The sequence below is a fragment of the Aethalodelphis obliquidens genome, unplaced genomic scaffold, assembly GCF_003676395.1.
Source record: "Aethalodelphis obliquidens isolate GAN/ISIS:26980383/991018 unplaced genomic scaffold, ASM367639v1 scaffold23, whole genome shotgun sequence".
In the NCBI taxonomy this organism is placed as follows: domain Eukaryota; kingdom Metazoa; phylum Chordata; class Mammalia; order Artiodactyla; family Delphinidae; genus Aethalodelphis; species Aethalodelphis obliquidens.
The window spans coordinates 17,133,937-17,147,321 of NW_020837967.1; the positions used below are offsets into that span (position 1 = coordinate 17,133,937).

The window sequence follows — 13,385 nt, forward strand, 5'->3', positions numbered from 1 at the left end:
GTCCCGGGGTCACAGCGACCTCAGTATCCTCTTGGAGGAAGGCAACGCGGGAATCGCGCCTCCTTCCCCGCAGCGGGAGACAGACCTCAAACAATACACCAATCGAGGCAAATAGAAGACTGTCTCGACCACCCTTCCCGCCTCGCCAAGGTCTCTGGTCTACCCCTGCTGAGGCACGCGCGCTCAGCCGCGTGAGCACTCCGGACAGCGCACCCGGGCCCGCGGGGGCAGCCGGCACCATCACGCCTCACGCACGCCTGCCACCCACTCACTCTGACTCCAGCTCTGGCGCACTGTCTGCCTCGCACTCTCAAGGTTCAGCTCCCTCCCTCTGCCGCTTTTTCTTCCGCCGTCCCCCTATCCTTCCCTATTGGGCTCCCTCTCCTTCAAAATCGCTCCGGCGCTCCGGGCTTTCCCATCTCCTGGCTGTGAGGACCCCGCAACTGCCTTTTCTGTTCAACCCCCAGAGCTTTCAGAGCGTTGCCACGTCTCTAAGCTCTAATCCCAGCACACACACACACGCGCGCACGCACCCGCAGACACGCACGTTTCCTGTCCCTGTGTGACACCCACCCTCTGCGGGGCGGCCGCGCCGGTCCCCGCGCGGTGTCCTCATCCCGCCACACACACACGCACACTCACACACACACACGCACGCGCGCGTGCAGGGCGGATCGGAGGGCAGCTCGCCGACAGTTCGCATTCGGAGGCGTCCTGCTCCAGCCTCGCAGGGCCGATGGCATCTCCCGGCTCCGGCTTTTGGTCCTTCGCATCTGAAGATGGTTCCGGGGACCCCGAGAACCCTGGCACAGGTAGGAGAACCGGGACCTGCAGAAGGCGAGCTTTGCGGGTGGACTGGGGTTTGCGGGGCTGGGGAAGATTGAAAGAGGTTTTTCCACTTGCAGTGGGAAACTTCGGACGCTTAGCCCTGCCCTCGGGGTGTGTCCCTGATGACCCAAGAGACCAAACCCCCCACAGGCTCTTATCCCCTGGGAAGATGCCCAGAGAATCTCTGGCCCTTTCCGCTGAAGTCTGGGAGAGCCCCCAAAACACGGCGGCGTCTCCTGGACACCGAACTCGCGGGCCTGGGGCACTGCCGCCATCGTCGTGTCTGGACCCTGGAGAGGGACGGAGTGGCGGTGGGGAAAAGAAAAACTGGAAAGGGGGGAGAATTCTCTGCCTGGAAGGAGAGCCTGTGAGGAAATGGACAGCCTCGGTGTCTAGGAGAACTCGCCCAAGCGAGGCAGGAAGGGGACTTTGCCCTAACCGAGTGGCACCTCCCGCGCGCCTCCCGCACCTGCCCGCTGTGCGGGGCCGCAGGCAGCCTTTCCCGGACCCCGTTGACGTTGACGTCGTTCACAAAGAACGAAATTTCACACGTCTTTCTGCTCTTTTCTTACGGCCTCGCCCTCCTCCTGCCTGTCTTTCCTTACAGCGAGGGCCTGGTGTCAGGTGGCTCAGAGGTTCACGGGCGGCATCGGAAACAAGCTGTGCGGTGAGTGCCGGTGCCCGGGGGAGGGAGGCGGACGTGGCCAGGCGCCTCGGAGCCCGCGGGGGGCAAAAGCACCTTCTCACCTCCGCATCCCATCGAGGGTCGGAGATTCTTGATTTTTGGCCGGGGACGGGCGGGGTGCTGGGAGCCGGGCCGGCGGGCGGCTGACTGAGGTCCGCGCTCCGTGTCCTTGCCCAGCCCTGCTCTACGGGGACGCCGAGAAGCCGGCAGAGAGCGGCGGAATCCAGCCCCCGAGGGCCGCCTCCCGCAAGGCCGCCTGCGCCTGCAACCAGAAGCCCTGCAGCTGCCCCAAAGCGGGGATCAACTACGCGTTTCTACACGCAACAGGTAAAGGCGCCTCGCGGGGCCCCCGGGAGCCTCTGCCCCTCGCCGTGGCCCACCCACCGCGGCCAGGAGGGACCCCGCGCCGGGAGCCTGAGCCGGGGCGTCGAGTGGAGGGCGGAAGCGGACCTTAGGAGAACCTTAAGGCGACAGCGAGAAAGGCTGGGCCTGCCCCCCTCGGTCCGACCCCGGCCTCTGCTGGGCGCTGGGCGCCGGGCGCTGGGCGCCCGCGTTCTAAGGGAGCTCCGGGGCCGCGGCGCTCTCGGCTGGGCGCCGCCCTCGGGTCTGCGGTGACCGAGGCGCCCGCGCGCGCCCTGGCTCCAGGTCCGCTCCTCGGTGCCGCTGAGGCCTCGGGTGGGACGCAGTTTCCAGTTCAAAATTTCTGAGACTTTCTAGGTCTTTATATCGCAAGAGTAATTTGTACCTGTATTTTCACAGGAGAACGATTCACGTGAGACCTGCGCGCGGTTTTACTCCCTTGCGCTTACACACGCGGTCACCCAAACATGCGCGCGCGCGCGCGCACACACACACACACACACACACACACACACACACACACACACACACACACACACACACACACACACACACACGCTGTCTTTGGAAACAGTGGGCTTTCTTAATAGGCCAGAGATCCTAACATTGCATGATCCATTTTGCCTGATATGCCCAAAGGCATTCCTCAAACATTCCTGACTTGAAGTGTTTCCGTGATCATTTAAGAAGATTTACTGAGAAATAACATTTAGCGGGAACGCCGGGGAAACAAATGAATGGAGGCATAGTCTCTTAAAAAAAAAAAAAGAAAGAAAGAAAAAGAAAAGAAATAAGAAAGGAAGTAAGCAAACAAGCTATGAACTGAAATGCAAGAAATAATTTGGGGTAGGGAGAGGAATCGGAATTTTTTTCATTCCTTCATCTTTGAAGAATCCCTCCTCTTTAAAGAAAATGCTCTCATTTCCAGAAGATTTTTTTAAAACGTAAAATCTCTCGGTTCAAAGAGAAATTGTCAGCTGACAAACTTGCCCTGGATAGTTTCATTGTAAAATTAAAATGTGGCATTTTGATTCCATTCTTTAGACCTGCTACCAGCGTGTGATGGAGAAAGACCCACTTTGGCATTTCTGCAAGATGTTATGGACATTTTGCTTCAGTATGTGGTGAAAAGTTTCGATAGATCAACCAAAGTGATTGACTTCCATTACCCTAATGAGCTTCTTCAAGAATATAACTGGGGATTGGCAGACCAACCACAAAATTTGGAGGAAATTTTGATGCATTGCCAGACAACTCTAAAATATGCCATTAAAACAGGTATTGTCCAATCAGAAATAATAAAGCTCTTTTTTCTTTTAAAGCTTTATTTTTTTCTATAAAAATGTTTCATTTTATGGAGTTAGTGATAATTTCAGATTTACAAAGTTATCTTTGTCATTTAAGAAAATAGTCATGATTAGAATGATTAACATCAATAGCACCCTTTGCTGTTACTGTTCATGCTTGTGAAGTTGATAATGTCAGAAACGTCATCTAAGTATAAATCATCAGATCTTACACTGCACTATTTGACCATGGAAATTAACCACTGATGTAGAAGCAACCATTTGTCAACAGAGGCCTGTAGAAATGACCGAAAATAGAGAAAGAAAGGGAATCTCGAAATGAAAGAGCAAAAGGCATGATCCAAACAAAAGCCCAAATACCAGTGCAGTGCTGGTATTTCCTTGGCATAGAAAGCATCAGAAATTGGACAAACCATCCATGTAATGGTTGAAGCAGCAGGATAATATTTTGGCATTGTCTCAAGTGACCAAGACTTCAGATTTGAACTCCAGGTTTCCTCTGTTTTTAAATAAATGTACACAAAAGAAAACAGAATACAAACTAGCTTAACAATTCAGCCATGTTCTACAAGGATGTTCATGCTTCCTAACCATTCTGTGTATATGACAAAGAAAAAAGGGATAGAGGAGAATCAGATATCCTTAAGGGCAAACATTTTTAGTCTATCTTGTATTTATTGCTTTTTTATAGTATTCTTCACACTCTATCCATTTTATAGCCCCAGGTGTAACATTTATGTGGGTGCCCTCTAAGCTTTTATTTTATCTACACAAAGTCAGCTGTTCATCTCCCCAGGTTTTGATTACCCCTTCGTTTTCTACTTTGCCTCTAATCATCCTGATACATGGTGGCACTACACTTCATTAAAGCAATAAAAGTAAATGTGAATGAATTTGGGGGGAGGGGAGATCTTGTGGATCTAAATTGATTTTTAGCCTTAAAAAAGATTTGCTAACAAATAAATATGTAAAATATCACAAAATATTAATTTCCCTCGAAACTTAATCTTTTTCTTTGCAAGTTTTGAATTACATGAATTATCAGTATCCTTCTAATCAACAACAGGTTTTAAGAATGTTTGCCGTGTGACTTTTAGCCCTTTGTTTTGTTTTGTTTTGTTTTTGCACATTCTTTTTACCAACAGAGAGGAAAGATATGCATAGAAGCCTTAGGAAATTGATTTCCCGTACTATTATTATCCACTTTTGTGAAAGTATAGGCTTAGAATTAGATACATAGGGAAAAGAATTTAACTCGGAGATTTCTATCAGACTCAATCTATGGAATATGAATTTTGAAGACTTCTTAGATTTCATTCTCAATTATATTCACAGAGAGTCCACATGATGTGTGTACTAGGTACTAAAGATGGTTTTTCTTCCAGATTTTCGTGTACCTGTAGGTGCAGACCTGAGCAATGCTTTTAGTTCATTTGTATTTGATCTATTCCCCAGCCTAATATTTAAATACATTAACAGTAAATTGCTACCTATTATTTTGATTGTTACCAAGCCAAAAAGAATCTATAAAAATGTTTCACGTCTTCATCCTTAAAAGCTGGTGGTGTCTGAAATGCAATTTAAAGAGTTAAGATAATGGAAGTTGTAGGTCAATGATAGTAATAGCTCTGTCTGTCAATGTTCCATTTAGTGTCGGGAAAAGATGGGCCAACTCAACGCTTAGATTTTGCCGTAATGCTTGTGAAACTGTTGGTCAGTGTAGCTCTAATGCATTTTATTTAAAGGTCAGAAAAAGCATGATTGAGCTGGATTTCTGACCAAGGCATATCAATATTAATTCAGTGTCAATATTATTCATAACATATGTAGTCTTCCAGTCCTTCCCCCCACCCCCAATAGCATTTCAAGTAATTAACAGCTGTCATCTTCCTTTTTGACTGGCAAGTTTATAGGTTTCATGCTGTAACTTGTATTTGACAACTAGTACTATTTAGGGTCTGTGAAGCAGTTACCATCACTGCTACCATTAGGTGTGCTAATGCCCCTCAGAAGATTCTTTTATAAAATGCATGTTATCATCTGCTTTCTACTGAGAGTCTTTAACCTAATTTCCACTTGGACTCCAGGCTTAGAGAGAAGTGAGGGGCAGGGGGGAAGTCTTCATGCATTGTTAAAATTACCTCTGTAAGGAATGTTGCAAAAGAAAACTGAGAAGTGCAGAGAATGATAAAATTCTGGAATAATTAGCGTTTGCTAGGGTCGTTGGGTTTGCTAGTGGTGGGGTGGGGTGGTGGAGGGCTTAATCTTGTCTTGAATCTCTGAACTCAGCCATGAGACAAAGGCATTGAAGCATCAGTAAACCAGGCCATCCTTGGGTGTGTGTCGCGGGTCCAGAGAGAGCAGCCTGGACCGACTTGGGGCCCCTTCCCAACGGACACCAGGGTCACAGCTGCCTGCGGCTGGCTGTTCACAGAGTCTGCGCGTCCTTCCTGGCTCATTTGCTGATCTGTGGGGAGTGGTCCAGAGGCGGGAGCAGCTCTAATCTCTGGTTTCAAACTCGCTGTCTCTGGCGGCAGCGTGTGGCCACCCGACTCCTTGGCCGGGCGCTGGCTCACAACATGGGGCCGGCCGGGGGTGGGCAGCAGCAGTAGCGGCTAGGACAGCAGGCAGGCAGGTCTCAGGGAACCCTGCCTGGATTCGGCGGCAGCCTATACGTTCATGGGAAGCGAGCAAATATAATATTTCTGCGGAAATCAAGAGGACACATGGTTGTGATCTGTCAAAGCATCTCCCTGCGTGTTTCCACGTCGTTATCAGTGAATGCAGATTTTGAGGCAGGAGAGATTTAGGTGAAATAGACCAAGGTCAAAAATTTATGGAAGAAGGAAGCCAAGCAAATGAAGCATCAGAGTTCTTTCCACAGTTTCCCGAAGTCATCGGGTGACTTGACCTTCTGATTACCTGGGGCACAACACATATCTTGGGATCCCTCTCAATTTTATGCAGAGGTTTTCATGCCAACGTTTCCATAGAGTTAGTGTGTGATCACAGATACCAGATTTGTCCAGAAAATGCATGTGAGTTGGGAGAGTTGATTAATGGATAGATTTGCTAATCCTTATTAATTTCCTCGCTTCAAAGAAATGGCTTAGGGAAAGAGGGATGAAGGGGCCTCAGGAGGGAGAAGAGGGCTATGATTTCAGCTGTGAGCGCTAATGAAATGGGGAGCAATGAGGCGGAGAGGAGTAGCAGCGAGCCTGTTTCCCTTTCTGTGGATGCGCAGACTGACGGGGTTAGCATCAGAGCAAAAAGCTTGAAGGGCACCATGCAGGGCCAAAGGGAGGTAAGACAATGCCGGAGAACGAGCGAGAGCTGCCCAAACCCCAATCTCTTTAAGATGTGCTCTTTCCCAGCTCCTATCTCTTCTCGGGGTCTCATGGTCTGGCCACATGCCTGCGGCTGATAAGAGAAACGGTCTGGTCCTGGTCCCGAGATCAGCTTTGTGTTCACTTTTGTCTCTACTTTCCCCATTGCCTTCCTTTATCTTGTTTTGTCCATGCTGGCATGGGAGACCCTCACATCCCCAGGCTTCAGACAGGCGTCCAGTAAGTGGCAGATGCCTTTTCATCAGAGACTATTTCCATAATCGTTAATCTTCCAAAATTTTTGCTGCTAAACAAATCACAGATTTATAGATAGGCTTCTGTGGGGCAAGACAAGGAAGTGGAATTCTAATGAGATCTTTACAATCACATTTTAAGTAATAGCCTCAGGAGTGTTTGCGTGTCAACCCCTTTAGAGAGTTTTAGAGGAATCCAGGAGTTAATTAGATAAGCCTGGCTAATAGACTGATCAGTCCATTGACTATACCTTCATGTATCTTGTTGACAAGACAGTGATGTTGACTGTATTTAGCTTTATTTTGAATTGCAACTACGAAGGAGCTCTGTTGTTTGTGATCGAATATTCAGACAGAAAAGAATCGACAATTAGGTCTGTTCATATCATCTTTAGACAGTCATCACCTTTTGAGTCCAGGGCAAACCACTCAATAGAGTGTCCTATTTTCTCATTTTTGCCTTGTCTTTTCTGATCATCAGCAATTTGTCACTGATATTACCGTGGATGTTAGCATGCCTGGCGGATGTCATGGTACATGACTGATTCCCAGGACAACTTCAACGGAAAAGGAGTTTTTAACAGCACAAGTGTAAACAAGAAGTCGCCTGTCTTTGAATAGCTTTGGATTGCACCGGCATTTGAGTTTGCAAATATATTGAAAGAATGCTAGAAAATAAACTAGTGTCCACATTGCAAATCACGATTATTTTTTTTTATAGGGTATGTTTAAAGGAAGATTTTTAGAGTATGTTTTAAGAAATATCAAAACCCAAAACAGTTTCTCTTGTTAAAGGAAATGCTCCTTTGGGATGTGTGTGTGTGTGTGTGTGAGTGAGAGAGAGAGATGGGTTTCTGAGTATGCATTTCCTATTACTGAAGGATCTTTCAAGGTTCTTTAGCAGAGAAATCATGTGTTTCGGAAGCATTTATTTTCATCGGATTCATCCTGATTCTGGTGTTCTGTCTAATTCAGGGCATCCCAGATATTTCAATCAACTTTCTACAGGACTGGATATGGTTGGATTAGCAGCAGACTGGCTGACATCAACAGCAAACACTAACATGTAAGTAGCTAAACGTGGTTTTGTGTAATCCAGGATAATTATTAATGAGATTCCATAATCTTTATTCTACCTCTCATGTGAAAAATCTCTTTTTATTAAGTAGCCCCTAAAATAGTGAGACGAACTTCAGAGGAGTATAGATGTTTACCTTAGCTTAAAAGATAGTCCTGATATGTCTTTCATGCAATCAAAGTTATACACCATGTTCTAAACACCAAAGGGACATTTTGGGGCATGTTGGATTTATAATTATGTATAATATGAGAGAGCAATGGGACCGGACGTTGTCTTTTAGATAGTGTTATAATGTTACTCTGCAATATATTTATTCACTGTGATAAATGACCCTTGCTCATTAAGCCAATGATTGAAGCTCTTGACTTTAGGAATATAGAAAACTGAGCAAAACATTTTTCTCTCTGCCCAGTGCTGTAATGGTAAATTGTTCTGTAGATTGAAATTGTTCTGTAGATACTGTAATGATGAATTATTCCTTTGAGTTACGGACATAAAATGTGGCCATTACTGCGTTTCAGGTTCACCTATGAAATTGCTCCAGTATTTGTGCTTTTGGAATATGTCACGCTAAAGAAAATGAGAGAAATCATTGGCTGGCCTGGGGGCTCTGGCGATGGGATATTTTCTCCTGGTATATGATATTTTAACTTTTCTTTGTGTTTTTTTTCTTCTGATATGTCATGCCTTATTATGAACCTAGAAATGATTAAATATCTAGTCTGTGTTTCTGCATTAGGTTAAATAGGCTATATACTGATCAAAAGAATGAATGTAATTAAGTGCACGTGACCGTTGACCACACCTCCAAGCCAACTACACCATGCTTGAATATTAACTATTTGTGTTCGAAAAAAGCATAATCAGCAATGGTATTAACCCAGTACTTCTACTGTGATCCTACACATAGGATACGGATCAGGCGGAACAAAGGAGGAAAGACTCCTAATAAGGGAATTATAGAATAAGGAGAATTCACTCTCCCAAGCATCAGCGAAAGGAGGAGTTTCTTAGAGCTAAGAGAGAGGGTGACGATTTCTTCAAGAGGTTTCTCATTCTTTTGCTTCTTTATGATGTCATTCAATCTCCCAGTCTTTCCCATCCTGCCTTTTATCACCAGCCATTGCATTCTCAGCTCCGTTATTTACACCTGTTCCAGCCAAGAAAATCAACCTGAGACAGAAAGTCCTGCTTTTGGTTCCTGGGTCTGTGTGTGTGACCTTGGTTTGATGCAGAGATGAAATGAAAGTTAGGAAGGCAGTGGGAAGAGAGAGAGTCACTGACCCGTGGAAAGGAAAGCTGGCGTGCAGACTGTCCCCTCCTCAGTGGCAAGAGAGGGCTCTTCAGAATGGGTGTTACTGCCCCAGGGCTCACCCTACTGGGGAGGCCAGAGCGCACCAGCCATCGTGTCAGGCAGAGCAAAGGCCAAGTCGGGATCCCTCTTCAGCAGATCTACAAAGACAAGGGGGTGATGAGGGAGAGAGAAAGTGAAGGGAAGGCAGAAGGAAGAAATGACGATGAGTAACAGTGGCCTCAGGGCCAAGTCTTAAATGAAGCAGCTTTATCTGCGAGCTCAGATCGGCTGTTTTATTTTCTGGTTTTAAAGCCGTGGCCATGTGTTCAGGTGCTGAAGGAAGATGTGTTAGTTAAATGAAGGGAAAACTTGCCTTTTTTAATTTAAAGCCATTGAACACCGGCGTGATGAATTTGAAGCTAGCTTTATTTTGTAGGGAACTGAGTATTTAGTGTTCCTTTGGAAAACCATCCCCAATCGAGGGAAGTTTGTCATCATTAACTGGAACTGATGCTCTTAAGGTGTTTTTTCGTGAGGAACTAGGTAGGGTACAGAGATCAACGTTGTTTCTACCTTTATTCTTCCCTCTCTTGTAAGATCGGTTGTGTGACTGAGCTGTCCTGAGGCAACCAGGAGCAAGCACCTTGGGCTCTCTTTTAATGGTTCGCAAGAGTGGGAAGAGAACGGCTGCTCCGGTGGCCCCGGAAAAGGTGGCTAAGGGGGGTTGGGCCAGGCCTATCTTACCTGGCTGGTCTTGGGACCCACCTGCCCCAGAAAATACACAGCCAGAGAAAGACTCCTCTTTGGCAGCTCTGCTAAGCCAGACATGGACTAAGGGCTGCCACCCTCATCAATGGTGGGGAATGATCAGGTAGAAGAGACTAGAACTTGATCCTGAGGCCCCTTCCTTAGATCCTGGAGACCCACATGCTCTGACCCCGAGGTGGAAGCCGTAGATGCCAGGCTACAGTGTAATGCAGACCTTGCAGAATCAGAAGGGGACAAAAGAAAAGGTCATCAGCAACCTGTTTCTGCCCTGCTTTCTACAAGGCGTTACAGAGGAGAGACGGATCACAGCATCCTTACTTGTTAATGGATGCCTTTCTGGGTAGCATCCAGCCTTATTCCTGGGGAAAGGGTCTTATGATTTAAGGGGTAGACATAAGGGAAATCCCACATCTATGTGCCTGAGACCTGAGAGTCCCATTGCCTGGGACTAGACGTGAAGAGTTAGGTCTGTGCTTGAATATATAGCGCAGCCCAGTGTCCTTACACCTCCATCTGTAACAGCCAGAGGCGACATGCTTCATGGAAAGTCCTTTGAGACTTCTAGAAGAAATCTGTTTACGGGATGTAACCCTCGGCCGGGACCCACAGGGAACTAGAGAACGTCACCGCTCAGGGAAATCGTGCACAAACCTTTTCGTACCTAACAGGATTTTCAGAATGTTTCGGGTCTTGCTTTTGCACCCTTTCTCTGGGAGATTCCTGGGAAAGAAGAGCACGTAGGGCTCATGCATCTGTCCTCCTGCCTGTGTGACACAGTGCAGTCTGCTCTGTCCAGAGACCCAGGAGCCTCTTCATCCCTCTCCGGACGGCTGAACCTTTAGATGGAGAATGACAGAGCCATGAGACAAAGAGTGGGAAGCAGAGTGGGACTCCCTGGACAGTTGTCCTGGGAAGTGCACTCTCTCTGTGTCCATCTTCCCCTTTTTCTTCCTCTCTCCTTTCTCCCCAGCTTCTGTGAAAAGAACTAGGGCAGTGGTTCTCAACTGGGAGCTATTTTGTCCCCAGGGGATATTTGGCAGTGTCTCTGGAGAAATTTTTGATTGTCACAACTCATTTGGGGACGGGGGGCATGTAGTCCTACTGGCATCTGGTGGGTAGAGGCCAGGGATGCCCAGGGAAGCCCCACCATAGGGAATTATCCAGCCTGAAATACCCCTGAGTGCCAGGATGGAGAAACCATGAGCTAGAGTGAAACTTCCTTTAAAAGCTGATCCTTTGCCCACCAGCATCCTGCACGGTCAGGCCTGCTCAGAGCAGGCTTGACCTGGATTCTAGTTGTTCTGTGTCTCTGGGGTCCGGAAGAGGTAGGGACTGCCCTCATTCTGACTGATGACAAAGCCAGGCTCTGGGTGACTACTGCTGTTCTGCCAGGTTGCCTGCTTGCATCAGAGCCCAGGGCAGAGACAAGGCAGAGTCATGGCCCTGTGTGGGCCATCCAGCTTGGTACAGAGAACCCTCCTCCACAGCCACCAGAAGGGAAAGGAGCTCAGAGAACTCACGTGATGGCAGAGCCCGGGCACCTCCCCCTGTGGGTTGGGGGGGCTCGCTGTGGCTTCACTCTGCCTCGTGGTCTCACAGCTCCCACATCAGCATATCCATGTGCATTCGCAACGATCTGTCTTTTACCTGGTTAGCAAAAATCCTAAACTTTCCAACAATCCTGGGGAGAAGCTCACTTTCCTTTGCTTGTCAAATGAAACTCTGCTTATAAGATACAGATCTTATGGTATGAAATCCTTGCCAACCTTAGGATGACACATGAAGAGTAATTCAGTATGGACTTCAAATTCCCTTTGTTGTGTATTTTCCTATAATGATGAAATTGTAAGCATTAAAATTATATTTCAATGATGGCATTGAGAGGGAAGAACCATTTGGGGGGAATTAACGGATGAATATGATGAGATGGGCTTGGGTGTTTATCCTCATCCTATAAGGACTGTTAACAGTCCACCTCATTAATAGCAACTGATTTCTCAGTCCAAGTGCAAGGCATTGCATGAGCTGAAATGAAAAGAAATGTCCTCTCCAAATGTCCTCTCCAATGATATAAGTTTATCACAGACCTAATGCAGAATGACCACACTGTCAAGCCAAGAAGGAAGGCAACACTTTTTAAGTTCTTAAAAGCCTCTTCAAAGGGCTCCTAGTAAGAGCAGAGTCAACTGCAGTCCCCCAGTGAGAGTTGGGTGTGGAAGGCTGGCATCCATCCTAGAGTTGGGCTAAATGCTCCTTCTCTGGACCCTCTTAGCTAGTGCCTTTGAGTCTGTGGATTCAACTCAAAGGACAGCCAGTAAGAAGGTATTCTCCTGTGTCCAAGGAGGACTCTAGGTCAATGGAAATAAGGAATGTTGCTTGCATGTGAAATGATGACGTTGACAGTGACTAGAAGAGGTAACTTTTTGCTCTGCCCTTTAGGTGGCGCTATATCCAACATGTACGCTATGCTGATCGCGCGCTTTAAGATGTTCCCTGAGGTCAAGGAGAAAGGGATGGCTGCGGTCCCCAGGCTCATTGCCTTCACGTCTGAGCATGTAGGTGTCAACGTTCTTTCCAAGTTTAAGGTTATATTCCTTAAAGCCCCGGTTAAAGGGATGGTATTTGGAAATACTTTACCCCATGGTTTCTCTTTCCAGAAGATACTTCTTGGGACAGAATGAGGGGAGAGATCGGCTGGGTGGTAGAATGGGGTGAGCTGCTTTGTTTTTGAAATTCCAGAAAATGCTCAAAGGGAAAGCAGAATGCTTTTACCCCTCATTCCTTTACTTACTTCTCTGTAATAATGTCACATTCTGGGGCAATGGGAGGAGGAGAAGGGTAGAGTAACCGTGAACTCATTGCATCATCAATGCTGTGCCTATGTAACTCAAAACTCCCAAGCATCCTGTTGAAACAGTCTTTCTGTTATAAAGTTCCGATCAGGTATTGTACCCTCTTGGTTCCTTGAGACGCTTTTGCGGCTGACTTAACCAGAGGTTTCATCACTGTAGAGAAATGGTCTAGTGACTGTCGTATCTCCTCTCTGGGCCGGATCTGTGTCAGCCAAGCAGAGGCTCCTGTCTACTGCCAGGCTGCTGTCCGGGCAGGACGCTGAGAGTTTGGTGCTCCCGGGAATGGTGCTTCGCATTCCTTCCATGGCCTTTAAAGAGTTAATGCCGTCGTTCCTACTACCACTGAGGCACTGGAAAAATGGCCCATCCTGTGCACATAAAGGAAGCCACACAGCTTTAGCCTGCCAAGCCACCATCTTTCTCGCATGTGCCAGGGCAATGCAGCACGCAAGTTCAAAGCCACAGAGCAGCTGTTTGAGCAAGGTCTCGGTGCCAAACTGTCCTGCCACATGTGACCTGCGGGGAACCAGAGTCTGTTCTTGACAGGTGTTCGTAAGCATCACCTGCTGCGTAATTCCTAAGATTGTTCCTTCACGACATCTGCTTCAAGGTAGCCTAGAGTCTAGGAAA

The 13,385-nt window shown here is 47.3% G+C and overlaps 1 protein-coding gene across 2 annotated transcripts in view; it reads left to right on the forward strand.

Annotated features, from left to right (window-relative positions):
• Nucleotides 1-467: 467 nt before the first annotated feature.
• Nucleotides 468-13,385, forward strand: part of GAD2 (glutamate decarboxylase 2) — a 69,486-nt gene continuing 56,568 nt past the window's right edge. Inside the window, exons 1-7 of one of the 2 annotated variants that reach the window (XM_027122106.1) lie at nt 468-812; nt 1,436-1,495; nt 1,691-1,840; nt 2,918-3,151; nt 7,736-7,826; nt 8,363-8,475; nt 12,343-12,458. In XM_027122106.1, the coding sequence (XP_026977907.1) occupies nt 737-812; nt 1,436-1,495; nt 1,691-1,840; nt 2,918-3,151; nt 7,736-7,826; nt 8,363-8,475; nt 12,343-12,458 (840 nt within the window). In that variant the 5' untranslated portion in view covers nt 468-736. The remainder of the gene's footprint in view (nt 813-1,435; nt 1,496-1,690; nt 1,841-2,917; nt 3,152-7,735; nt 7,827-8,362; nt 8,476-12,342; nt 12,459-13,385) is intronic. The other variant, XM_027122107.1, reaches the window with a different exon arrangement.